Here is a 25,189-nt window from a genome sequence, read left to right as displayed (position 1 = left end):
TTTAACACCATAGTACCCTCCAAGCTCGTCATCAAGCTCGAGACCCTGGGTCTCGACCCCGCCCTGTGCAACTGGGTACTGGACTTCCTGACGGGCCGCCCCCAGGTGGTGAGGGTAGGCAACAACATCTCCACCCCGCTGATCCTCAACACTGGGGCCCCACAAGGGTGCGTTCTGAGCCCTCTCCTGTACTCCCTGTTCACCCACGACTGCGCGGCAATGCACGCCTCCAACACAATCATCAAGTTTGCGGACGACACTACAGTGGTAGGCTTGATTACCAACAACGACGAGACGGCCTACAGGGAGGAGGTGAGGGCCCTCGGAGTGTGGTGTCAGGACAATAACCTCACACTCAACGTCAACAAAACTAAGGAGATGATTGTGGACTTCAGGAAACAGCAGAGGGAACACCCCCCTATCCACATCGATGGAACAGTAGTGGAGAGGGTAGTAAGTTTTAAGTTCCTCGGCATACACATCACAGACAAACTAAATTGGTCCACTCACACAGACAGCATCATGAAGAAGGCGCAGCAGCGCCTCTTCAACCTCAGGAGGCTGAAGAAATTCGGCTTGTCACCAAAAACACTCACAAACTTCTACAGATGCACAATCGAGAGCATCCTGGCGGTCTGTATCACCGCCTGGTACGGCAACTGCTCCGTCCACAACCGTAAGGCTCTCCAGAGGGTAGTGAGGTCTGCACAACGTATCACCGGGGGCAAACTACCTGCCCTCCAGGACACCTACACCATGTTACAGGAAGGCCATAAAGATCATCAAGGACAACACCCACCCGAGCCACTGCCTGTTCACCCCGCTATCATCCAGAAGGCGAGGTCAGTACAGGTGCATCAAAGCTGGGACCGAGAGACTGAAAAACAACTTCTATCTCAAGGCCATCAGACTGTTAAACAGCAACCACTAACATTGAGTGGCTGCTGCCAACACACTGACTCAACTCCAGCCACTTCAATAATGGGAATTGATGGGAAAGGATGTAAAATATATCACTAGCCACTTTAAACAATGCTACCTAATATAATGTTTACATACCCTACATTATTCATCTCATATGTATACGTATATACTGTACTCTATCATCTACTGCATCCTTATGTAATACATGTATCACTAGTCACTTTAACTATGCCACTTTGTTTACATACTCATCTCATATGTATATACTGTACTCGATACCATCTACTGTATCTTGCCTATGCTGCTCTGCACCATCACTCATTCATATCTTTATGTACATATTCTTTATCCCCTTACACTGTGTATAAGATATTAGTTTTGGAATTGTTAGTTAGATTACTTGTTGGTTATTACTGCATTGTTGGAACTGGAAGCACAAGCATTTCGCTACACTCGCATTAACATTTGCTAACCATGTGTATGTGGCAAATAAAATTTGATTTGATTTGAAGATGAGATTAGGAGCACTCCCTTTAAGAGTGTGTTCCTAATCTCAGCTCGTTACCTGTATAAAAGACACCTGGGAGTCAGAAATCTTTCTAATTGAGAGGGGGTCAAATACTTATTTCCCTCATTAAAATGTAAATCAATTTATAACATTTTTGATACGCGTTTTTCTGGCTTTTTGTTGTTGTTATTCTGTCTCTCACTGTTCAAATAAACCTACCATTAAAATTATAGACTGATAATTTCTTTGTCAGTGGGCAAACGTACAAAATCAGCAGGGGATCAAATACTTTTTTCCCTCACTGTACACGGCTGTGATAATAACTGACGAGAATTATCTTGGGAGATATTCTCGGCATTTGATTGTAAGGAATTCTAGGTCAGGTGAACAAAAGAACTTGAGTTCCTGTATGTTGTTATGATTACACCATGAGTCGTTAATCATGAAGCATACACCCCCGACCTTCTTCTTCCCAGAGAGATGTTTATTTCTGTCGGCGTGATGCATACAGAATCAGGCCCGTTGTATTGCCTTCTGACTGCTATTGCCCCTTTCCTTGCTCAGCAATTGTTTAATAGAGCACAGCTGAAAATAAATGTGTCTGTCACTCTCCATGAAGACAGAACCATGTTAAGAAAGTGCAGAGGCTGAGGTTACAGAGCCATGTTAAGAAAGTGCAGAGGCTGAGGTTACAGAGCCATGAGGTAATCCAGGGGTCAACATACTTACATTGCTGTGAAACAGCTTTGGCTCTATTTGCGGCGCTGAGCTGAGTATAGGCTACAAGGCTTCCCCTTGATTTGAACTTAATGGGGTGTTGAATGAAAGTGAGAGGGCTGAGGTAAAAGAGGTGCATTGGCCTGTTCTGTAGGCCGTCATTGTAAATAAGAATTTGTTCTTAACTGACTTAAAAATAGATCAATAAAATATGAGATGGCTGAGTTGAAGAAGTGCATTGGTCTGTTGTGATGGGCTGAGCTGAAAGAGGTGCATTGGCCTGTTGTGATGGGCTGAGCTGAAAGAGGTGCATTGGCCTGTTGTGATGGGCTGAGCTGAAAGAGGTGCATTGGCCTGTTGTGATGGGCTGAGCTGAAAGAGGTGCATTGGTCTGTTGTGATGGGCTGAGCTGAAAGAGGTGCATTGGCCTGTTGTGATGGGCTGAGCTGAAAGAGGTGCATTGGCCTGTTGTGATGGGCTGAGCTGAAAGAGGTGCATTGGCCTGTTGTGATGGGCTGAGCTGAAAGAGGTGCATTGGTCTGTTGTGAGGGGGCTGAGCTGAAAGAGGTGCATTGGCCTGTTGTGATGGGCTGAGCTGAAAGAGGTGCGTTCGTTTAGCTGAGAATGTTGTCTTTCATTGGAATGATCCTCTTGTTGTCACTAGTGTCAAAAGTCACCTTGTCTAACTTGAGCCTCAATGCAAATTCTTCTGCAATGACAGCGATTTTCAATCCCCCTTGCACTGGGAGTCACCCATGTAAATATTTTGAAGTAATTTTTCTGATCAATGAGGTCAACAAAATTAGTCATTCTAGCAAAACCCCTGTTTTAACTGAACTTAAATTAAGCCGCAACCCAAAGGGATCAGTCCCCAGTTCCGACCATTCATTTGGGAGAGCAGAGGTTGACACTTTCTAAATGATAATCACAGAGGAATATTGGTCCCATAAACTGTCGCCTTATGTGGACTCTGTTTGCATTTTGCCATCTTTATGGGGACGCGGCCTGTGTGTTACCAAACCTGTTGCATTATTAACTCATATTCACCGTCACTTTTTCCAGTAACCTCACTCCAAGCTGTCTGAGAGAGAGAGAGAGAAAGGGGTCAGTTTTTCCAGTAACCTCACTCCAAGCTGCCTGAGAGAGAGAGAGAGAAGGGTCAGTTTTTCCAGTAACCTCACTCCAAGCTGTCTGAGAGAGAGAGAGAGAGAGAGAGAGAGAGAGAGGGGTCCATTTTTCCAGTAACCTCATTCCAAGCTGCCTGAGAGAGAGAAAGGGGTCAGTTTTTCCAGTAACCGCACTCCAAGCTGCCTGAGAGAGAGAGAGAGAAAGGGGTCAGTTTTTCCAGTAACCTCACTCCAAGCTGTCTGAGAGAGAGAGAGAGAGAGAGAGAGAGAGAGAGAGAGAGAGAGAGAGAGGGGTCCATTTTTCCAGTAACCTCATTCCAAGCTGTCTGAGAGAGAGAGATAAAGGGGTCAGTTTTTCCAGTAACCTCACTCCAAGCTGTCTGAGAGAGAGAGAGAGAGAGAGAGAGAGAGAGAGAGAGAGAGAGAGAAAGGGGTCAGTTTTTCCAGTAACCTCACTCTAAGCTGTCTGAGAGAGAGTGAGAGAGAGAGAGAGAGAGAGAGAGAGAGAGAGAGAAAGGGTCAGTTTTTCCAGTAACTTCACTCTAAGCTGTCTGAGAGAGAGAGAGAAAGGGGTCAGTTTTTCCAGTTACCTCACTCTAAGCTGTCTGAGAGAGAGAGAGAGAGAGAGAGAGAGAGACAGAGAGAGAGAGAGAGAGAGAGACAGAGAGAGAGAGAGAGAGAGAGAGAAAGGGGCCAGTTTTTCCTCATGAGAGTCTCCATCTTTCCCTTTCTTTCTCCCTGCCCCTATTTTATTTGTTTATTTTTTCCAAATGTTATTTGTTTATTTGAACCTTTATTTAACTAGGCAAGTCAGTTAAGAACAAATTATTCTTTATAATGACGGCCTACCCAGCCAACCTTGACGATGCTGAACCAACTGTGCGCCGCCCGATGGGACTCCCAATCTAGGCCGGATGTGATGCAGCCTGGATTCGAACCAGGGACTGCAGTGACGCCTCTTGCACTGAGATGCAGTGCCTTAGACTGCTGCACCTATACCCTTTGACTATCTCTCCCTCTCTTTTCCTTCCCTCTTATCCCTGCTCTCTCTCCCTCCTGCTCTCATTCCCTCACCAATTTGTTGGTCCCCCCTCTCTTAACATACAGAGCCCATTGTAGGAGACTGATGCCAGATAAAACATTAGGATGACTAATAACATAAACACAGCAGGAACCACATGCCCAATCCATCAGGGAGGATGTCTCCCAAATATCTCCCACACTCACTACAGTTTTTGTCAATTGTGAACATTTTTGGGGAGCTGTATTGAAACATATCTGTAGCAGAACAGCAATGATCAAATACATTTACAGAACTTCTGATAATTTTCTTTCCATAGTGCCCGACTTGCATATCTTAGACCACACTTTGCAAAACTTTAAATACAAATTTAATTAGTGACTGCAAAATTGGAACACATTGTTTACATCAGAAGAGAAATGTGTGCAATTGTGTTCACTGTTTCCATCAATCACCCCACCAATCACCCCATCAGTGTCATACCATGTACAATACTATATATGGAAAGATCTAGGCAATGGAGACAAATTGTTATGATTTTTGACGATATTGCGGACATGCAGAGATGGAAGATGGGTTACTCCTCAGTCATCAGCCATGTGACCTTCCATCATAGAGCTTTGCTTTGGTGTGGATTGAGGCCTATGCATGTACAGTCATATCAGTTGTGTTCTTCCATTGAATTCACCTTTCCTTTTTTTCTATTGTGGATTGTGTTTCTGTGCACTAATGGAAAGTCTAATAAAATATGAGTAAACCAGCCTTCGTATTGATTACATGGAATTGGATTGTGATGATATCGATGATGGAATCCTGCACACAATGTCAACAGTTATTTAATATAACAAAAGAAATATACAAAAATATCTGATTTGATGTGTATGACATTTGTTTGGTGGAATATGCATAAAGGGAGAGTAAATGCCCATAATTCTGCATCTTTGGATAGTTGTACTTCCATTTGATCATCATCTTACCTCAACTAACCTGTATCCCCGCACACTGACTTGGTACCGGTGCCCCCTGTATGTAGCCTCGTTATTCTTATTGTCTTACTTTTTATTATTACTTTTTATTTTAGTCTACTTGGTAAATATTTTCTTAACTCTTCTTGAACTGCACTGTTGGTTAAGGGCTTGTAAGTAAGTAGTTCACGGTAAAGTCTACACTTGTTGTATTCGGCGCATGTGGCAAATAAAGTTTGATTTGATTTGAAAGAAAATCTATTGATCTCCTGGGATTTTTAAAAGACAGACGCACATTGTTTTTTCTACTTGGACTCAAGTGATAATATGATTGCGTTAATCTTTTTGCAGGCAGTCATGTTCTTTTGATGAATGTATTTGCAATTTTGAATGTATTTGCAATATTTGCAAAAAGTCTAGTATAGTTTTGATGAATGTATTTATGGGTCATTCCACAAAAAAGAGTGCCTTTTGCATCCCTTTTATATTTTAAGTAGAAATTGTGCACCGATATTTTAAAAGCATGTTAAATTAAATGAAGTTAACTTTGATATAAACCACATGGAACATTTTATAAATATGAATAAAGACTTGCGAAAGCCATCATTTTGCATTTGTCCCTTTGCTCACCATCATCGTAAAGCCCTAGTTATTTTCTTGCTTTGACAAAGTAATTATTCAAAGTTATTATTTTAAATCACATTAAATGCATTTTCCTTATTTTCAGGTCAATCCTGTTACATGAACTGACATGCAGCTTTAATATGGTGAAAATATTCCTTAAATGTTTTTTTTATTTCAAGACACATTGATCATCTTATAGTCAAATCATTGTGTAAACGTAGGTAGGAGCTGGTTCTACTCTTTTTGGCAATATTCTGGTGTTTTGTGGTGGAAAACTGAGTGGCTCCATCAATCTGCACACCACCAAGGTGACTCTTTGTTGACAGTGTTGGGGGATGGGGGATGTATTGATGCTCCGTGTGCCAAATCAACACAAATTTGTTTCTATTTGTCTTTGTTACCTATTTTTGATATCTATGAGTCTTATTTTTGTATATATTTATATCGTTTCAAATGTAATGACTATTTATTTGTGATGTCCCAAATGTCAGAATAAAAATTACATCTATTGCAGGGGGGAAGGGGGTTGCCAAAAGAGCCATACAAGCTTGAACAGCCACTGTCCACGAGTCTTGATGATCTTCCAGGTGCTTCCTGGTGCTTTTTGGAAAACTTCAGTCAACTTTTTGGACCAGATGGGTCCCATTATGTCTGTCGAAAACCAAACATTGCATTCCACAGTAAGAGCCTCATACCAGCGGTCAAGCATGGTGGTGGTAGTGTGATGGTTAAAATGAGGTGAAATAAAACATTTGTTTTGACTAAGTTACACTACCTAAAATGTATTAATTTCATGGAACGTATGTTTCGAAAATAAATGTATAGTTTTATAGAAGGCCAGTGAGTTGTGTCTTGTGGACTCCAAAAAAATGCTTGTCCGTGACTGACAAAAACGGTAATACACTAAATATGTTTCAGCCCACATGTTAGGGGTGGAAGACATGACTAGGCATTCATAATATTAATTGTACACACATCTATACAGTATTGGTGCAGCAGAAGAACAAATCCTTACTGAACATTTGATATCCTAAATGGCCCTTGTAAACCAGAGCCAAGAACAGGTATTGACTAATCAGCTTGGTAATTGTCCATCATATAGCACTATACTATGTTTTAATTTAGTGGTATTGCAACAAAGAGAGTAGCACAATGCTCCCCCCTCTGACCAAGCTGGGCATTGCATAGAGTGAAACAGGTGATAGTCAATGTGATCTTTAAAAATATGAACAAGTCTTGACATGCACTGTCAACTGTGGGAACGTATTGTCGTAGCTGAATCAGAATTAGTTAGGTAACATAGATAAATAAGATGTTTTATTTACTTTCATAATATGCTTATGTGAGATACTTGTCATTAGAATGTCTCTTTTTGGACTATACTGTCGGCTGTTGCATTTTTCCTTTCTTCTCTAGGAAAAAGTCACTTGGGGCCCAGAGAGGGGAGAGGTCAGGCTTGTCTTTTACATGTCTGGTAATATGCAGAATATCAGAAAGGAAGAGGTCAGAATGGAACTTTATCTTCATATGTGAATGTCTGTTAAACCATGTGAAGGGATGATTAAGGGGGAAGCAATTATCTCTTGGCTCCACAACGTCTGTGTACAAGTCACTCCCCTCAGTGAGCTTGTCCAGGGGTGGGGTGTATTTGAGATGGGAGTATCGAAAGTTGACAATTGATATATGCCATTGGATGAGGTAATGTTTTGGTACTATGAAGTACCAAGAACGAGATTAGAACCTCATCTTAGAGGTCAAACTGAATGATAATTTATAGCTAATGCTATCTGGCTATGGCATACTCCTCTCTCAAGTAAAAGGCCCTTTGTGAAGTTCCTGAGATCTGTGGTTCGTCATGTGAGTTGAGAGGGGTGTATCTTGGCTATAAAATATACTATAATTCTTTTGTAAGCACTCAGAATTCATTTATAAGACACTGAATTGATCTGAGAGTCAAAGGGCTATGGTGAAGCTCATATAATTAGACGAAGTTGAAATATAACGCTGACTTGTGAGTGGTTTGTAAACTCTCCTCAGTTAGTAATACAGGAAATTACCATGACATTATACAGACAGGTGTGCGCCTTTCCAAATCACATAATCAATTGAATTTACCAGAGGTAGACACCAATCAAGTTGTAGAAACATCTCAAAGATGATCAATGGAAACAGGACGCACCTGAGCTCAGTTTCATGTCTCATAGCAAAGGGTCTGACTACTTATGTATATAAAGGTATTTCTATTTGTTTTAAAAAAATCTATATTACCAAACATTTCTATAAACTGGTTTTCACTTTGTCATTTTGGGGTATTGTGTGTAGATTGAAAAACAGATTTTAGAATAAGGCTGTAAAGTAACAAAATGTGGAAAAGGGAAGGGGTCTGAATACTTTACGAATGCACTCTACATGTAAAATAAAAATCTACGTAAATCATAAAAATCTATAGCCTAGTACTCGTGTAGCGAAACAATGTAAGCGTGCGAGATCAGGATGGTTTAGGTCGAGGCAAAAAAAGATCTACACCTGAAACAAAAATAGCCTGCAGTTGCAAAATCTCACTTGTGTGAAAATAAGAGCAAGGGTTGAACTACTGTATGTATGATGAGTGAGTGAAATAGGGTTGTTTGCTTGGGACAAGTCTATTTACCCATTCAGATCACTGTAACCTTGGCAGAGTCCCATTCTCGACAGACCTGTCCTGTTCCTCTACACACACTACCCCCTGCTCCACTCCAGGGTGTGTGCAGATGAAGCAGCCTAGAGGAGCAGGACATGGACAACACAAATATTTCAAATAAACCTATGACATTTTGTGGAGAATCTGTTGGACTGATGTGGGCAAATAACCAGCAATAGAAATCAATGTCCAAATATGTTCACATGCTTTTTTTATTACCCACATCCAACTACTCCTTCTTCAGGAGCACATCAGTCCAACAGATCCTTCGAACATAATGGAAATGCTTTCCAGGAACAAAGACAAGGTGAATAGTTGATTTACTAATGTGTTTTTCTATGCTGTATTATTGCCAGTCCTTTCTGGCCATTTGTAAATGCAGTGATGTTACCGGTATGTCTGTAGTGGGTGCATCTCAATAACTTTAAGTGGCTTTGTTTCTTCTACTGGACAGGCGGAGGCGAAGCGACAGTTTAAAACGCCATAGTGCCTCCACCTGTCCTTTCAGATCAGTGCAGATGAAGAATGGAAGCCATTTTAGACCATTGAGATGCAGCCTGTGTGTCTGAAGGTCCTAATCTGGAAACCGTCTGACATAAGGGTTCTCCTCCGGTCAGATAGATGTTAGGTGGTCAGGCCCTGCTCTCTGTCTATCCATCCTGGCCTGTCAGCCTGTCACTAAAACTGATGAGACTGATGAGGGGCGGATGAGAGCAGGAGAGTCCGCCATCCCGATCTGGACAGAGACTGAACAAAATCATTGTAGGAAACATTACTGAACTGCTAAAATCACTAATCTGAACAGAAACGAATATCTACATTGGGATTCTCTGCATTGACATTGTATGACTAAATTAAATAGTATAATCACTTGTCTTCCATCGACACCAGTTGTCATGACATCGGTCATGTCATGATTACTTAATCTAGGCTTTGAACAACAGGGGTGGTTGAGTGTAGTGGCGCCAAGCAGACATCCGTCAGAAAGCGGGAGGAAGAGAGGGGGCAGTGTGACATGCCGTGGTTTTGTAGGCAGAGGCTGAATGCCAGGGCTGTGAAATACCTGTTCCCTGTAACTGTAAGTCTTCCTAAGATAACATGGAGAGCAGGACAAAAAGACTGGGGCAAAAAGGTCCCAGAACTCAATGTCATCAGACAATACACTAAACGTGTAGAGATGATGTGTACAGGAGTTCTCTTATAAAGAAGTGTGGAACTCTAATTCCCTGGCGGCACCACGAGACAGAACACAAGTGTGCTCATCTTTTGAGACTGGAATTATAACACCAACCAGTGATCTCTGCCGAGCATCAGATCAAAGTTTTGGTGTTGAACATCTGAAATAGGATGAATCTGTGAAATCAATGAAACCTCATTGTTAAGCCTTAGCTGTTGAATTGATGTTTTGTTAACCAAGGCTGCCCTCTCAGACAGGAGCTGAAAGAGACGACGACCTCACCTTCTATAAAGAGGTACAGTAAAAGAGGTGCTGAACACCACAAGCTATGACCTGCATGTAAACCTCATTAGTTACGGGAACAGAATGAACAACAGGTAACAAACATCACCAATACACCGTTTTCGTTATTCTGTTCACTTTTCACAACATCTTTATTGAATTTGTGTCTCATTTAAACATATTTACATGTCTTTATTTGTTCAGTAAAAATACAAATACAGAACACTTTTTCCCCTTCAAAATCAACATCCTCACGGCGACTGACAGCGCCAAAGGCCTGGGCTTCCTCCCCAAAAAGAAAGCAGTAATGTCAGAGAGTAAGGTGGGGGCAGGGGGGCAAACAGTGATACATATACTTCATAACGTTCTACACCAGTAGGCTGCTGCTACTGCCTCCACCACGAGAAGGAGACACTGAGCTGGGGACAGGGGGAGGGATGGCTGGGGAGAAAGAGACATAGAAAATTCTAGGGATATGAAGGAGTAGAAAGGGTGTGACAGAGTAAAAAGAGGCAGAGGAAAAAGGAATGGTGAGATGGTAGGACAGGTGGTACTCAGTTAACACATGAGAAATGAGTGACAGAAACCAACCAATTAGCTAAACAGAGACACACATTGTATGGCTTTATTGATTGGCAAGGTGAGTGGTTCTGTAATCAGCCCATCATCATCGTGTCTCTGCTAGAGGGACAGCAGGGTGGCTCTGCTAGAGGGACAGCAGGGTGGCTCTGCTAGAGAGACAGCAGGGTGGCTCTGCTAGAGAGACAGCAGGGTGGCTCTGCTAGAGGGACAGCAGGGTGGCTCTGCTAGAGGGACAGCAGGGTGGCTCTGCTAGAGGGACAGCAGGGTGGCTCTGCTAGAGGGACAGCAGGGTGGCTCTGCTAGAGGGACAGCAGGGTGGCTCTGCTAGAGGGACAGCAGGGTGGCTCTGCTAGAGGGACAGCAGGGTGGCTCTGCTAGAGGGACAGCAGGGTGGCTCTGCTAGAGGGACAGCAGGGTGGCTCTGCTAGAGGGACAGCAGGGTGGCTCTGCTAGAGGGACAGCAGGGTGGCTCTGCTAGAGGGACAGCAGGGTGGCTCTGCTAGAGGGACAGCAGGGTGGCTCTGCTAGAGAGACAGCAGGGTGGCTCTGCTAGAGAGACAGCAGGGTGGCTTATAGAAAAGGAACTAGTGTATGAATAACTTTTTGTAAAAAAATGATAATGAAAAAGCACAGTATTGGTGAAAGGCATCACATAGTAACAGTTGATAAGGCTTTAAATAAATGTATAGGTCCAACAAAAATGTTTTTTCTTTCAGGGTACCCTTCTATTTCCTAGTGTTACCTTCAGCCCCCTAAACCATTCCCCTCCACATCCACACACCAATCACAGATTCATAACTGAACACAGCAGACTTCCTTGCGTTCCATCTGCTGTTGCAGAAACCACATTCACACAAAACACAATAGATCCATTTAGAACACACAAGTCCATAGAGAATGAATGGCATAACATTCAACATACACTCATTGCACAGGTGACTGAGGCCAAGTCCTAATTTGCAAGTGGTGATTAGGATAAGAAGAAGAAACCGTTTGGGTAGAATCCTATCAGCAGGGTGAGGAGTTGTTCCTGAAGAGTAACAACTCCAGGCCCAACCCATCAGTGGCAGTGCAACACTATGGGTCCATGTTAAAGACACAGGGATTATAAATGGAGGACTTTGTGTCTTCAGCTCCGACAGTGGTGTAACTCTTTTCCCTCTTAGGAATACAAACAACAAAGTGCATAACAATTTATCTATAGGGGCCATTTAATCAGCAGACAGAAAACGCAAGCCTTGTACCAAACTGCCTATGGAGTGGTAGTGATTTATGGAAAAGACAGGAACGGAAGTTTACCAGGCTAGAAAGGCGTGATTGGAGAAGTGAAGAATGACAAGAAAAAGAAGATGGGAGTTGGAATGGTGTGGTAAGACGAGGTAGAGATGCAGCATCGGTTGAATAGCAGCAACAACACGAGACCAGGCTAAGCTACGTCACCTGCTAATCATAAGAGATGGCGATACAGAGGGAGAGAGAGAGTGTGTGTGACAGAAAGAGCAGAAAGTATACAGAAACGGCAGAATGTAGCATACAGAATTCTATTGAAAATAGTTCCATATCCCCGGTCCACTTTTCAAAGGTTCCAGAAGGGTAGGCATGAAGCCGTTGCTCCCATCCACAAAGTGACACGGATACAGTTCCAGGTCAAAGTTCAGAGTAAGACAGTGAACAGGAAATGGCAGAAGGACTAGGACGGTCGCAGTCTGTCGTGTCCCCGCCAATCAGCATCCAGGACACAAAATGACAAAAGAAAACAAACCCCATAAATCCCATAGTCTTCGGGTTGACTGTCAGTCTGTCGGTCTGTCTGAAACATACACATCCCTTCAGAGGAAGGTCCATCTGTCTGTTTGTTCTGACACTGTCTTGCTCCTGTGTGCGTCCATTAAGAGACAGTTTGGCCAAAACAAATCAAGCTTCCTGATTGTGGCTCTGTGTTTCAACAAAAAAGTAACGACGAATAGGAGGATTTCCCAGCCAATCACACAAGTCGAACGCACCCTCCATCCTGACGATAAGCAGAGAGAGCTATAGAAAGAGTACGAGCCAGAGAATGAAAGGAGAGCGAGCGAGAAAGGCTATTGTTTCAGTGCCCTCCACTCTGCAGTGGTCTGCGCGCTCTCCTTCTGCAGTCTGTAGCAGTGAGAGGGAGAGATGGAGGCAGGCAGGGCCGCTGGTCTCTACTGCTGGGCCTGGCTCCCTGGGAGGGTGAGGTTGGCCAGGTGCAGTACCGGCAGGGGGTGGGCCTCCGTGTTGAACACCCAGCTCTCCAAAGGCATCAGGTCATCACTGGAGAACAACAGGTACAGATACCTGGAGAAGAGAGAAGGAGGGAAAGAGAAGGGTGAGCAGACAATATTCAGCTGCTATATTCTGTTCATCAGTGCTGTAGTAGTATTTGTGAACAAAAACAAGCAGAGCGACCAGCAGGGGGGAGCAGAGCACACAGTTCCAGTGCATTCTGGGGGCTGCCAGGACATCCCCATTTCATACCAACTGGATGTGAATGAACAGAACACAGAGGAGCAGTAAAGGAGCAGCAAATGGAAGAAGACTTACTTGAGTGTCTCGGCTAGGAAGAAGCTCTGCTGGACATCGTCGTAGGTTGGGTTGGACGAGTAGACGTCCTTGACCCCAGAGAACCCACCGCTGACCCTGCAGTACTTATCAATGGCCTGGAGGGGGAGACCGAGAGCAGCACTTAATTACCACACATTTACATCGCAGTCACTTACATCGCAGTCACTTACATCGCAGTCACTTACATCGCAGTCACTTACATCGCAGTCACTTACAATTTAGTCAGGAGATGGGTAGACTCTTATCCCATTAAAACACTGTGTTTAAGGGTTGGAGGAGACATTCTATCCATCACCACTCTAGTCTAAACTGGGTATGTGATGAATAACATTTGATTTCAAATCGCTTTGTTTTAATTGAGATTTTAAGGGAATGCCTCCGTCAACGCACTAGAGCTGTGATTTTACAAGGCACAGAGTATTTATTTTCTGAAGTGTCCAGACAGAGTTAATCAGTTGTCTTTTTAAAAATCTCTTTGTCCCTCTGCACCGCATCAGGTGTAATTCAAGGGAGGGTAAATATGGTGGATCTGTTAACTGACACAGTAAGATGACTTTGTGTCTCTGCCTCTGTATCGGTACTTGTCTTGTTCTCTCTTAATGCCCCTCTATTAGTCAGTAGCAGTCAGCAGAATCTCTCTGAAGGAGATTAACTATTTTCAATTTTTCATGGACCACCGCATCCGATGCGTTTGTCCTTCTGCACACACACACCCTCTGTACTTCAGGCCTGGGCACAACCACATATGCGCATCACAACTAACCAGCCACACGCACACCTGAACTAGAATCCAGTCCTAATACCATCTGGGTTAATAAAGTGTGTGAGTCTGTGTGTGTGTCTGTGTGTGTGTGTGTGTGTCTGTGTGTGTGTGTGTGTGTGTGTGTGTGTGTGTGTGTGTGTACAGCTGCACTCTACTGGGCTTATTTCACAGGGCCATGCACTACAAACCTCAACACACATGACTCACACACGCTTAGACGAAGTAGGATGAAGTTGCCCCTAGACAATGATCTTAGATGTTCTCACTAATGGTCAAGCTTAGGACTTAGGAAGGTAAGTTGTCTACTTCACAGAGCCTCAGGTAAAATAGGAGTGTGCGTGACATCAAACAGGAGCTGATGTGATGGTGTAGGAGCACTAGAGACAGGTAGGGAGATCAAACTGTATAGAACTGTCAGGTGATTTTCACAAGGGGAGAAAAAAATGAGACGGAGGCAGAAAGAGGTAGAGAGAGAGGGGAGAGGAAAGTAGAGAGCGTAAGAGGGGAGGAGAGGAAAGTAGAGAGCGTAAGAGGGGAGGAGAGGAAAGGAGAGCGTAAGAGGGGAGGAGAGGAAAGTAGAGCGTAAGAGGGGAGGAGAGGAAAGTAGAGTGTAAGAGGGGGAGAGGAAAGTAGGTAGAAAGAGGGGGGAGAGGAAAGTAGAGAGAAAGAGGGGAAGAGAGGAAAGTAGAGAAAGAGGGGAAGAGAGGAAAAGAGAGTAGGAGGAGAAGAGGAGAGAGCGTAAGAGGAGAGAGCGTAAGAGGAGAGAGCGTAAGAGGAGAGAGCGTAAGAGGAGAGAGCGTAAGAGGAGAGAGCGTAAGAGGAGAGGAAAGAAGAGAGCGTAAGAGGAAAGGAAAGGAGAGCACATAAGAGAGTGGAGGAGAGAAAATGAGAGAGCGTAAGAGAGAAGAGAGCATAAGAGAGAGGAGGAGAGCGTAAGAGGAAAAGAGAGCGTAAGAGAGAGGAGGAGAGCGTAAGAGAGAGGAGAGAGCGTAAGAAGAAAAAAGAGCGTAAGAGGAAGAGAGCATAAGAGGAAAAGAGAGCATAAGAGGAAAAGAGAGCATAAGAGGAAAAGAGAGCATAAGAGGAAAAGAGAGCATAAGAGGAAAAGAGAGAGGAGGAGAGCGTAAGAGAGGAGGAGAGCGTAAGAGAGGAGGAGAGAGCGGAAGAGAGGAGGAGAGAGCGGAAGAGAGAAAAGGAGAGAGTGTAAGAGAGAAGAGAGGAGAGAGCGTAAGAGAGAAGAGAGGAGAGAGCGTAAGAGGAAAAGAGAGAGCGTAAGAGAGGAGCGAGAGGAAGAGGAGAGAAAAGGAGAGAGAGTAAGAGAGAGGAGAGGAGCGTAAGAGGACAAGAGAGAGCATAAGAGGACAAGAGAGAGCATAAGAGGACAAGAGAGAGCATAAGAGGACAAGAGAGAGCATAAGAGGACAAGAGAGAGCATAAGAGGACAAGAGAGAGCATAAGAGGAAAAGAGAGAGCATAAGAGGACAAGAGAGAGCATAAGAGGACAAGAGAGAGCATAAGAGGAAAAGAGAGAGCATAAGAGGAAAAGAGAGAGCATAAGAGGAAAAGAGAGAGTATAAGAAAGAGCAGAGAGCGGAAGAGAGGAGAGAGCAGAAGAGAGGAGAGAGCGGAAGAGGAGAAAAGGAGAGAGAGTAAGAGAGAGGAGAGAGCATAAGAGGAAAAGAGAGAGCGTAAGAGAGAGGAGGAGAGCGGAAGAGGAGAAAAGAAGAGAGTAAGAGAGGGGGGAGAAAAGGAGAGTGCGCGTAAGAGGAGAAGGAGAGAGCGCGTAAGAGAGGAAAGAGCGCGTAAGAGGAGAGGAAAGGAGAGAGCGCATAAGAGGAGAGGAGAGAGTGCGTAAGAGGAGAGGAAAGGAAAGAGCGCGTAAGAGGAGAGGAAAGGAGAGAGCGCATAAGAGGAGAGGAAAGAGCGCGTAAGAGGAGAGGAAAGAGCGCGTAAGAGGAGAGGAAAGAGCGCGTAAGAGGAGAGGAAAGAGCGCGTAAGAGGAGAGGAAAGAGCGTGTAAGAGGAAAGAGCGTGTAAGAGGAAAGGAAAAAGCGTAAGAGGAAAGGAAAAAGCGTAAGAGGAGAGGAAAAAGCGTAAGAGGAGAGGAAAGGAGAGAGTAAGAGAGGGGATGAGAGAAAAGGAAAGATTAAGCAGAGAGGAAAGGAGAGAGCGGAAGAGAGAGGAGAGAGCGGAAGAGGAGAGAAAAGGAGAGAGTAAGAGAGGGGAGGAGAGAAAAGGAGAGTGTAAGAGAGGGGAGGAGAGAAAAGGAGAGTGTAAGAGAGGGGAGGAGAGAAAAGGAGAGAGTAAGAGAGGGGAGGAGAGAAAAGGAGAGAGTAAGAGAGGGGAGGAGAGAAAAGGAGAGAGCGCGTAAGAGGAGAGAAAAGGAGAGAGCGCGTAAGAGGAGAGAAAAGGAGAGAGCGCGTAAGAGGAGAGAAAAGGAGAGAGCGCGTAAGAGGAGAGAAAAGGAGAGAGCGCGTAAGAGGAGAGGAAAGAGCGCGTAAGAGGAGAGGAAAGAGCGCGTAAGAGGAGAGAAAAGAGCATGTAAGAGGAAAGGAAAAAGCGTAAGAGGAAAGGAAAGAGAGTAAGAGGAGAGGAAAGGAGAGAGTAAGAGAGCGGAAGAGGAGAGAAAAGGAGAGAGTAAGAGAGGGGAGGAGAGAAAAGGAGAGCGTAAGAGAGGGGAGGAGAGAAAAGGAGAGAGCAAGAGAGGGGAGGAGAGAAAAGGAGAGAGCAAGAGAGGGGAGAAGAGAAAAGGAGAGAGCAAGAGAGGGGAGGAGAGAAAAGGAGAGAGCAAGAGAGGGGAGGAGAGAAAAGGAGAGAGCAAGAGAGGGGAGGAGAGAAAAGGAGAGAGCAAGAGGGGAGGAGAGAAAAGGAGAGAGCAAGAGGGGAGGAGAGAAAGGGAGAGAGCAAGAGAGGGGAGGAGAGAAAGGGAGAGAGTAAGAGGGGATGAGAGAAAAGGAAAGATTAAGAGGGGATGAGAGAAAAGGAAAGATTAAGAGTAGAGGACAGGAGAGAGAGAGAGCGTAAGAGAGGGCAGGAGAGAGAGAGAGCGTAAGAGGACAGGAGAGAGAGAGAGAGCGTAAGAGGACAGGAGAGAGAGAGAGAGCGTAAGAGAGGACAGGAGAGAGAGAGCGTAAGAGAGGACAGGAGAGAGAGAGAGCGTAAGAGAGGAGAGGAAAGAGCGCGTAAGAGGAGAGGAAAGAGCGCGTAAGAGGAGAGGAAAGAGCGTGTAAGAGGAGAGGAAAGAGCGCGTAAGAGGAGAGGAAAGAGCGTGTAAGAGGAAAGAGCGTGTAAGAGGAAAGGAAAAAGCGTAAGAGGAAAGGAAAAAGCGTAAGAGGAGAGGAAAAAGCGTAAGAGGAGAGGAAAGGAGAGAGTAAGAGAGGGGATGAGAGAAAAGGAAAGATTAAGCAGAGAGGAAAGGAGAGAGCGGAAGAGAGAGGAGAGAGCGGAAGAGGAGAGAAAAGGAGAGAGTAAGAGAGGGGAGGAGAGAAAAGGAGAGCGTAAGAGAGGGGAGGAGAGAAAAGGAGAGAGTAAGAGAGGGGAGGAGAGAAAAGGAGAGAGTAAGAGAGGGGAGGAGAGAAAAGGAGAGAGCGCGTAAGAGGAGAGAAAAGGAGAGAGCGCGTAAGAGGAGAGAAAAGGAGAGAGCGCGTAAGAGGAGAGAAAAGGAGAGAGCGCGTAAGAGGAGAGGAAAGAGCGCGTAAGAGGAGAGGAAAGAGCGCGTAAGAGGAGAGGAAAGAGCGCGTAAGAGGAGAGGAAAGAGCGCGTAAGAGGAGAGAAAAGAGCATGTAAGAGGAAAGGAAAAAGCGTAAGAGGAAAGGAAAGAGAGTAAGAGGAGAGGAAAGGAGAGAGTAAGAGAGCGGAAGAGGAGAGAAAAGGAGAGAGTAAGAGAGGGGAGGAGAGAAAAGGAGAGAGTAAGAGAGGGGAGGAGAGAAAAGGAGAGAGTAAGAGAGGGGAGGAGAGAAAAGGAGAGAGCAAGAGAGGGGAGGAGAGAAAAGGAGAGAGCAAGAGAGGGGAGGAGAGAAAAGGAGAGAGCAAGAGAGGGGAGGAGAGAAAAGGAGAGAGCAAGAGAGGGGAGGAGAGAAAAGGAGAGAGCAAGAGGGGAGGAGAGAAAGGGAGAGAGTAAGAGGGGATGAGAGAAAAGGAAAGATTAAGAGTAGAGGACAGGAGAGAGAGAGAGCGTAAGAGAGGGCAGGAGAGAGAGAGAGCGTAAGAGGACAGGAGAGAGAGAGAGAGCGTAAGAGGACAGGAGAGAGAGAGAGAGCGTAAGAGGACAGGAGAGAGAGAGAGAGCGTAAGAGAGGACAGGAGAGAGAGAGAGAGCGTAAGAGAGGACAGGAGAGAGAGAGAGCGTAAGAGAGGACAGGAGAGAGAGAGAGAGCGTAAGAGAGGACAGGAGAGAGAGAGAGAGCGTAAGAGAGGACAGGAGAGAGAGAGAGAGCGTAAGAGAGGACAGGAGAGAGAGAGAGAGCGTAAGAGAGGACAGGAGAGAGAGAGAGCGTAAGAGAGGACAGGAGAGAGAGAGAGCGTAAGAGAGGACAGGAGAGAGAGAGAGCGTAAGAGAGGACAGGAGAGAGAGAGAGCGTAAGAGAGGACAGGAGAGAGAGAGCGTAAGAGAGGACAGGAGAGAGAGAGCGTAAGAGAGGACAGGAGAGAGAGAGCGTAAGAGAGGACAGGAGAGAGAGAGCGTAAGAGAGGACAGGAGAGAGAGAGCGTAAGAGAGGACAGGAGAGAGAGAACGTAAGAGGACAGGAGAGAGAGAGCGTAAGAGAGGACAGGAGAGAGAGAGCGTAAGAGAGGACAGGAGAGAGAGAGCGTAAGAGAGGACAGGAGAGAGAGCGTAAGAGAGGACAGGAGAGAGAGCGTAAGAGAGGACAGGAGAGAGAGCGTAAGAGAGGACAGGAGAGAGAGCGTAAGAGAGGACAGGAGAGAGAGCGTAAGAGAGGACAGGAGAGAGCGTAAGAGAGGACAGGAGAGAGCGTAAGAGGAAAGGAGAGAGCGTAAGAGGAAAGGAGAGAGCGTAAGATGAAAGAGAGAGCGTAAGAGGAAAGGAAAGGAAAGAGCGCGTAAGAGGAGAGGAAAGGAGAGAGTGCATAAGAGGAGAGGAAAGAGCGCGTAAGAGGAGAGGAAAGAGCGCGTAAGAGGAGAGGAAAGAGCGCGTAAGAGGAGAGGAAAGAGCGTAAGAGGAAAGGAAAAAGCGTAAGAGGAAAGGAAAAAGCGTAAGAGGAGAGGAAAAAGCGTAAGAGGAGAGGAAAGGAGAGAGTAAGAGAGGGGATGAGAGAAAAGGAAAGATTAAGCAGAGAGGAAGAGAGGAAAGGAGAGAGCAAGAAGAGAAGAAAGGAGAGAGCAAGAAGAGAGGAAGGGAGGAAAGGCGTAAGAGAGAGGAGAGAGCGGAAGAGAGAGGAGAGAGCGGAAGAGGAGAGAAAAGGAGAGAGTAAGAGAGGGGAGGAGAGAAAAGGAGAGCGTAAGAGAGGGGAGGAGAGAAAAGGAGAGTAAGAGAGGGGAGGAGAGAAAAGGAGAGAGCGCGTAAGAGGAGAGAAAAGGAGAGAGCGCGTAAGAGGAGAGAAAAGGAGAGAGCGCGTAAGAGGAGAGAAAAGGAGAGAGCGCGTAAGAGGAGAGAAAAGGAGAGAGCGCGTAAGAGGAGAGAAAAGGAAAGAGCGCGTAAGAGGAGAGGAAAGAGCGCGTAAGAGGAGAGGAAAGAGCGCGTAAGAGGAGAGAAAAGAGCATGTAAGAGGAAAGGAAAAAGCGTAAGAGGAAAGGAAAGAGAGTAAGAGGAGAGGAAAGGAGAGAGTAAGAGAGCGGAAGAGGAGAGAAAAGGAGAGAGTAAGAGAGGGGAGGAGAGAAAAGGAGAGAGTAAGAGAGGGGAGGAGAGAAAAGGAGAGAGTAAGAGAGGGGAGGAGAGAAAAGGAGAGAGCAAGAGAGGGGAGGAGAGAAAAGGAGAGAGCAAGAGAGGGGAGGAGAGAAAAGGAGAGAGCAAGAGGGGAGGAGAGAAAAGGAGAGAGCAAGAGAGGGGAGGAGAGAAAGGGAGAGAGTAAGAGGGGATGAGAGAAAAGGAAAGATTAAGAGTAGAGGACAGGAGAGAGAGAGAGCGTAAGAGAGGGCAGGAGAGAGAGAGAGCGTAAGAGGACAGGAGAGAGAGAGAGCGTAAGAGAGGACAGGAGAGAGAGAGAGAGCGTAAGAGAGGACAGGAGAGAGAGAGAGAGCATAAGAGAGGACAGGAGAGAGAGAGAGAGCGTAAGAGAGGACAGGAAGAGAGAGAGCGTAAGAGAGGACAGGAAGAGAGAGAGCGTAAGAGAGGACAGGAGAGAGAGAGAGCGTAAGAGGACAGGAGAGAGAGAGAGCGTAAGAGGACAGGAGAGAGAGAGCGTAAGAGAGGACAGGAGAGAGAGAGCGTAAGAGAGGACAGGAGAGAGAGAGCGTAAGAGAGGACAGGAGAGAGAGAGCGTAAGAGAGGACAGGAGAGAGAGAGCGTAAGAGAGGACAGGAGAGAGAGAGCGTAAGAGAGGACAGGAGAGAGAGAGCGTAAGAGAGGACAGGAGAGAGAGAGCGTAAGAGAGGACAGGAGAGAGAGCGTAAGAGGAAAGGAGAGAGCGTAAGAGGAAAGGAGAGAGCGTAAGAGGAAAGAGAGAGCGTAAGAGGAAAGAGAGAGCGTAAGAGGAAAGGAGAGAGCGTAAGAAGAAAGGAGAGAGCGTAAGAAGAAAGGAGAGAGCGTAAGAAGAAAGGAGAGAGCGTAAGAAGAAAGGAGAGAGCGTAAGAAGAAAGGAGAGAGCGTAAGAAGAAAGGAGAGAGCGTAAGAGGAAAGGAGAGAGCGTAAGAGGAAAGGAGAGAGCGTAAGAGGAAAGGAGAGAGCGTAAGAGGAAAGGAGAGAGCGTAAGAGGAAAGGAGAGAGCGTAAGAGAGAGGAGAGGAGGAAAGGAGAGACAGTAAAAGGAAAGGAGAGTGTAGGAGGAAAGGAGAGGAAATGAGAGAGCGTAAGAGGAGGAGGAGAGGAACGGAGAGAGGAGAGGAAAGGAGAGAGGAGGAAAGGAGAGAGCGCAAGAGGAAAGGAGAGAGCGCAAGAGGAAAGGAGAGAGCGCAAGAGGAAAGGAGAGAGCGCAAGAGGAAAGGAGAGAGCGCAAGAGGAAAGGAGAGAGCGTAAGAGGAGAGAGCGTAAGAGGAAAGGAGAGAGATGTGCATGGTGCACAGGAGCAGTCGAGGTTAGAACAAAGAAGAGAACTCCGTCATCTCCACTCAGTCACTCAGGCTGAGGGAGGCTGCATTCAGACCCACATCAGCTCTTAAGAGCACCAACACAAACACACAGGAACAGATCGAGAGAGGGGAAACAAGAGAGGAGATAAGTGAGGAGGGGGGAGAGGAGAATAGAGCGACGGAGGGAGATAAGACAGGTGAATGGTGGCGAGAAGGAGAGGAGTGATTGAGTGAAAAATGAGAGCAGAGTGATTGAGTGGTTGACGAGGATGAAGAGAAAGCAGAGGTAGAAGAGTGTTTCACTTTGACCTTTGAAAATAAAAGAAAGAGGACTATAACTGGAGAGAAAAAATGAGAAAATGGAGTTCTCTGTTCTCAAGTAGCATTAGTAGTCTGTTGTGTGTTGATACTCTGATCCGCTCTCTTTTTTAAGTTACAAAGGGTCCCTGCACTTATCCAATTCTTTCAGATGTACACTGGTGCAGAGAAGGTACTGCTAGGGGTCAGGAGGTGATAGGGGATTGGGCATGATGGATAAGTAAAAGCATAAGGGCAATATCATAGTAGTAATAGTTTGGAGTGATTTTCCAGTGGCTCACCTGTGCTGCTTCCCAGCCCCACTGTCTGTACTTGGGGTCGTGGGTGAACCTCCACATGTACCAGTAGGTCTCGATGACCTCTGGCCTCAGGATGTAGTACTTCTCATTCTGACGTACTGCCACTGCCTCCAGACCACTGTCAAACTTAAAGGCCTCTGGACCCAGCTTCAACACTACAGAGAGGGAGGGATATTCAATAACCATTGATTTTCCTGGTTTAGCATAAGAACACAACATACTTCCTGCCAATTAAACATTTAGAGTTATAGGAGCAGATTACAGTGATCAAGTAGTAGCCAGGAGACTTATGACAGATTTGTTCTGCACGCCTTGTCACTGTGGATGGGAACCAGAGACCACTGGATTCAGGTTGCAAAGGGTCGGAAACTTTCCAGACATTTTGGGAATTTTGCTTAAATTCATATATTTTCTTATAACAGTTAACCTTTTTTGTGGGATACACACAAAAAAGGCAATTCTATGTCAATTCATATTTTGGTTAAACTATCCCCAATTCAATGGAATCGCAACCCTTTCATCACATGTACAGCTGATTCTGAAGACCTTGCACTCTAATGAGATGGTATTGATTCCACACTACGACACTGCCTGAGACAAGGACTACATGCTTTCTGGTAAGTTTTGATAACAATACTGGGTGGGGTGAATATATTTTATATGACATACATGATTTTGTGTTAACTAGTAAATACAAGCCTACAGTAATGTCTTTAAAAAATGTCTAACTTGTTAACAATTTCTGATAGTTTTTGCTACCATGTGGGTTTCAGCTTGCCTGATCCTGCTAATTGAGGAGTGTTAATTCACCTGTTTCCATACATGTTTAATTTTAAAACATGTAGCTTACAAAGGAGCTGTTTAATCTAACTGCTTAACTATTTATCTGTACATGGAATTGTATTTATTTATTCACTCATTTTTTTCCTAATCTTCACAGGAAAAACCCACGAGCACTATATCAGATAGTGGAGACATTTCACTGCACCTAATGTAGAAGGAAAAGCTGTGCACATTTGCAAATACTGTACCAAATCATATGTGAAGAATGCAACAAAGATGCAGAATCATCTGGCCAAGTGCATAAAGTTCCCTCAGCTATCACAACAAGCAACCTCTGACAAAAGACCTTCTACTTCTATTCGAGGTGAAAATGTTGAGTCAGACACCTTATCGATAGCAACAGCTCATGGTCCTCCTGGAATCGGAAGTTGTTGTTTTTTTTTACCTCAATGGAGGAACATAGTCAGAGAAATGCATGCAACTGGTTCACCTCTGATGCTCACAGGCAGTGTGTATTGGAAGAGATTCTGAATGTTCTTCGTTCAGCATACACCCCTCCAACCAGACATGCTTTATCTACTAATTTGCTGGATGCAAAGTTCAACAGAGTTCAAGTGAAGGTCAAGCAAATAATAGAGAAAACAGACTGTATTGCAATCATCTCTGATGGGTGGTTGAATGTTGTTGGGCAAAGAATAATTAATTCCATCATCTCCACCCCTCAACCAGTATTCTACAAGAGCACAGACATAAGGGACAACAGACACACCGGTCTTATAATGCAGATGAGCTGAAGCCAGTCAATGACCTTGGACCACAGAAGGTATTTGCACTGGTGATAGACAATGCTGCAAACATGAAGGCTGCTTGGTATAAAGTGGAGGAGTCCTACCCTCACAAAACACCCATTGGCTGTGCTGTTCCTGCATTGAATCTGCTCCTCAAGGACATCATGGCACTGAACAATGGATACACTCTACAAGAGAGCCAAGGAAATGGTTAGGTACAGTGGGGCAAAAAAGTATTTAGTCAGCCACCAATTGTGCAAGTTCTCCCACTTAAAAAGACGAGGCCTGTAATTTTCATCATAGGTACAATTCAACTATGACAGGCAAAATTTAAAAAAAAAAATCCAGAAAATCACATTGTAGGATTTTTAATGAATTTATTTGCAAATTATGGTGGAAAATAAGTATTTGGTCAATAACAAAAGTTTCTCTATATGTTGTTATATACCCTTTGTTGGCAATGACAGAGGTCAAACGTTTTCTGTAAGTCTTCACAAGGTTCTCACACTGTGTTGCTGGTATTTCGGCCCATTCCTCCATGCAGATCTCCTCTAGAGCAGTGATGTTTTGGGGCTGTTGCTGTTGCTGACTTTCAACTCCCTCCAAAGATTTTCTATGGGGTTGAGATCTGGAGACTGGCTAGGCCACTCAAAGACCTTGAAATGCTTCTTACGAAGCCACTCCTTCGTTGCCCGGGTAGTGTGTTAGGGATCATTGTCACGCTGAAAGACCCAGCCACGTTTCATCTTCAATGCCCTTGCTGATGGAAGGAGGTTTTCACTCAAAATCTCATGATACATGGCCCCATTCATTCTTTCCTATACACGGATCAGTCGTCCTGGTCCCTTTGCAGAAAAACAGCCCCAAAGCATGATGTTTCCACCCCCATTCTTCACAGTAGGTATGGTGTTCTTTGGATGCAACTCAGCATTCTTTGTCCTCCAAACACAACGAGTTGAGTTTTTACCAAAATGTTATATTTTGGTTTCATCTGACGATATGACATTCTTTCAATCTTCTTCTGGATCATCCAAATGCTAGCAAACTTCAGACGGGCCTGGACATGTACTGGCTTAAGCAGGGGGACACGTCTGGCACAGCAGGATTTGAGTCCCTGGCGGCGTAGTGTGTTACTGATGGTAGTCTTTGTTACTTTGGTCCAAGCTCTCTGCAGGTCATTCACTAGGTCCCCCCGTGTGGTTCTGGGAATTTTGCTCACCATTCTTGTGATAATGTTGACCCCACGGGGTGAGATCTTGCGTGGAGCCCCAGATTGAGGGAGATTATCAGTGGTCTTGTATGTCTTCCATTTCCTAATAATTGCTCCCACAGTTGATTTCTTCAAACCAAGCTGCTTAACTATTGCAGATTCACTCTTCCCAGCCTGGTGCAGGTCTACAATTTTGTTTCTGGTGTCCTTTGAAAGCTCTTTGGTCTTGGCCATAGTGGAGTTTGGAGTGTGACAGTTTGAGGTTGTGGACAGGTGTCTTTTATACTGATAACAAGTTCAAACAGGTGCCATTAATACAGGTAACGAGTAGAGGACAGAGGAGCCTCTTAAAGAAGAAGTTACAGGTCTGTGAGATCCAGAAATCTTGCTTGTTTGTAGGTGACCAAATACTTATTTTCCACCATAATTTGCAAATAAATTCATTAAAAAGCCTACAATGTGATTTTCTGGATTGTTTTTCCTCATTTAGTCTGTCATAGTTGAAGTGTACCTATGATGAAAATTACAGGCCTCATCTTTTTAAGTGGGAGAACTTGCACAATTGGTGGCTGACTAAATACTTTTTTGCCCCACTGTATGTGAAGGGTCATCAAGCTATAGCAGCAATCTACCTCACCAAGCAAAGTGAGAAGAAT

General features: G+C 45.0%; 1 protein-coding gene across 5 annotated transcripts in view; it reads right to left on the bottom strand.

Annotated features, from left to right (window-relative positions):
* Window positions 1-10,144: 10,144 nt before the first annotated feature.
* The window catches only part of LOC135519158 (mannosyl-oligosaccharide 1,2-alpha-mannosidase IB), a 126,425-nt gene continuing 111,380 nt past the window's right edge, over window positions 10,145-25,189 (bottom strand). For all 5 annotated transcript variants that reach the window (XM_064944236.1, XM_064944238.1, XM_064944237.1 and 2 more), the window contains 3 exons: window positions 21,735-21,907; window positions 13,170-13,285; window positions 10,145-12,923 (listed from right to left, as the gene is read on the bottom strand). In XM_064944236.1, the coding sequence (XP_064800308.1) occupies window positions 12,791-12,923; window positions 13,170-13,285; window positions 21,735-21,907 (422 nt within the window). In that variant the 3' untranslated portion in view covers window positions 10,145-12,790. The remainder of the gene's footprint in view (window positions 12,924-13,169; window positions 13,286-21,734; window positions 21,908-25,189) is intronic.

This window comes from Oncorhynchus masou, chromosome 29 (assembly GCF_036934945.1).
Source record: "Oncorhynchus masou masou isolate Uvic2021 chromosome 29, UVic_Omas_1.1, whole genome shotgun sequence".
In the NCBI taxonomy this organism is placed as follows: Eukaryota; Metazoa; Chordata; class Actinopteri; order Salmoniformes; family Salmonidae; genus Oncorhynchus; species Oncorhynchus masou.
This window is presented reverse-complemented; position numbering and strand designations above follow the sequence as displayed.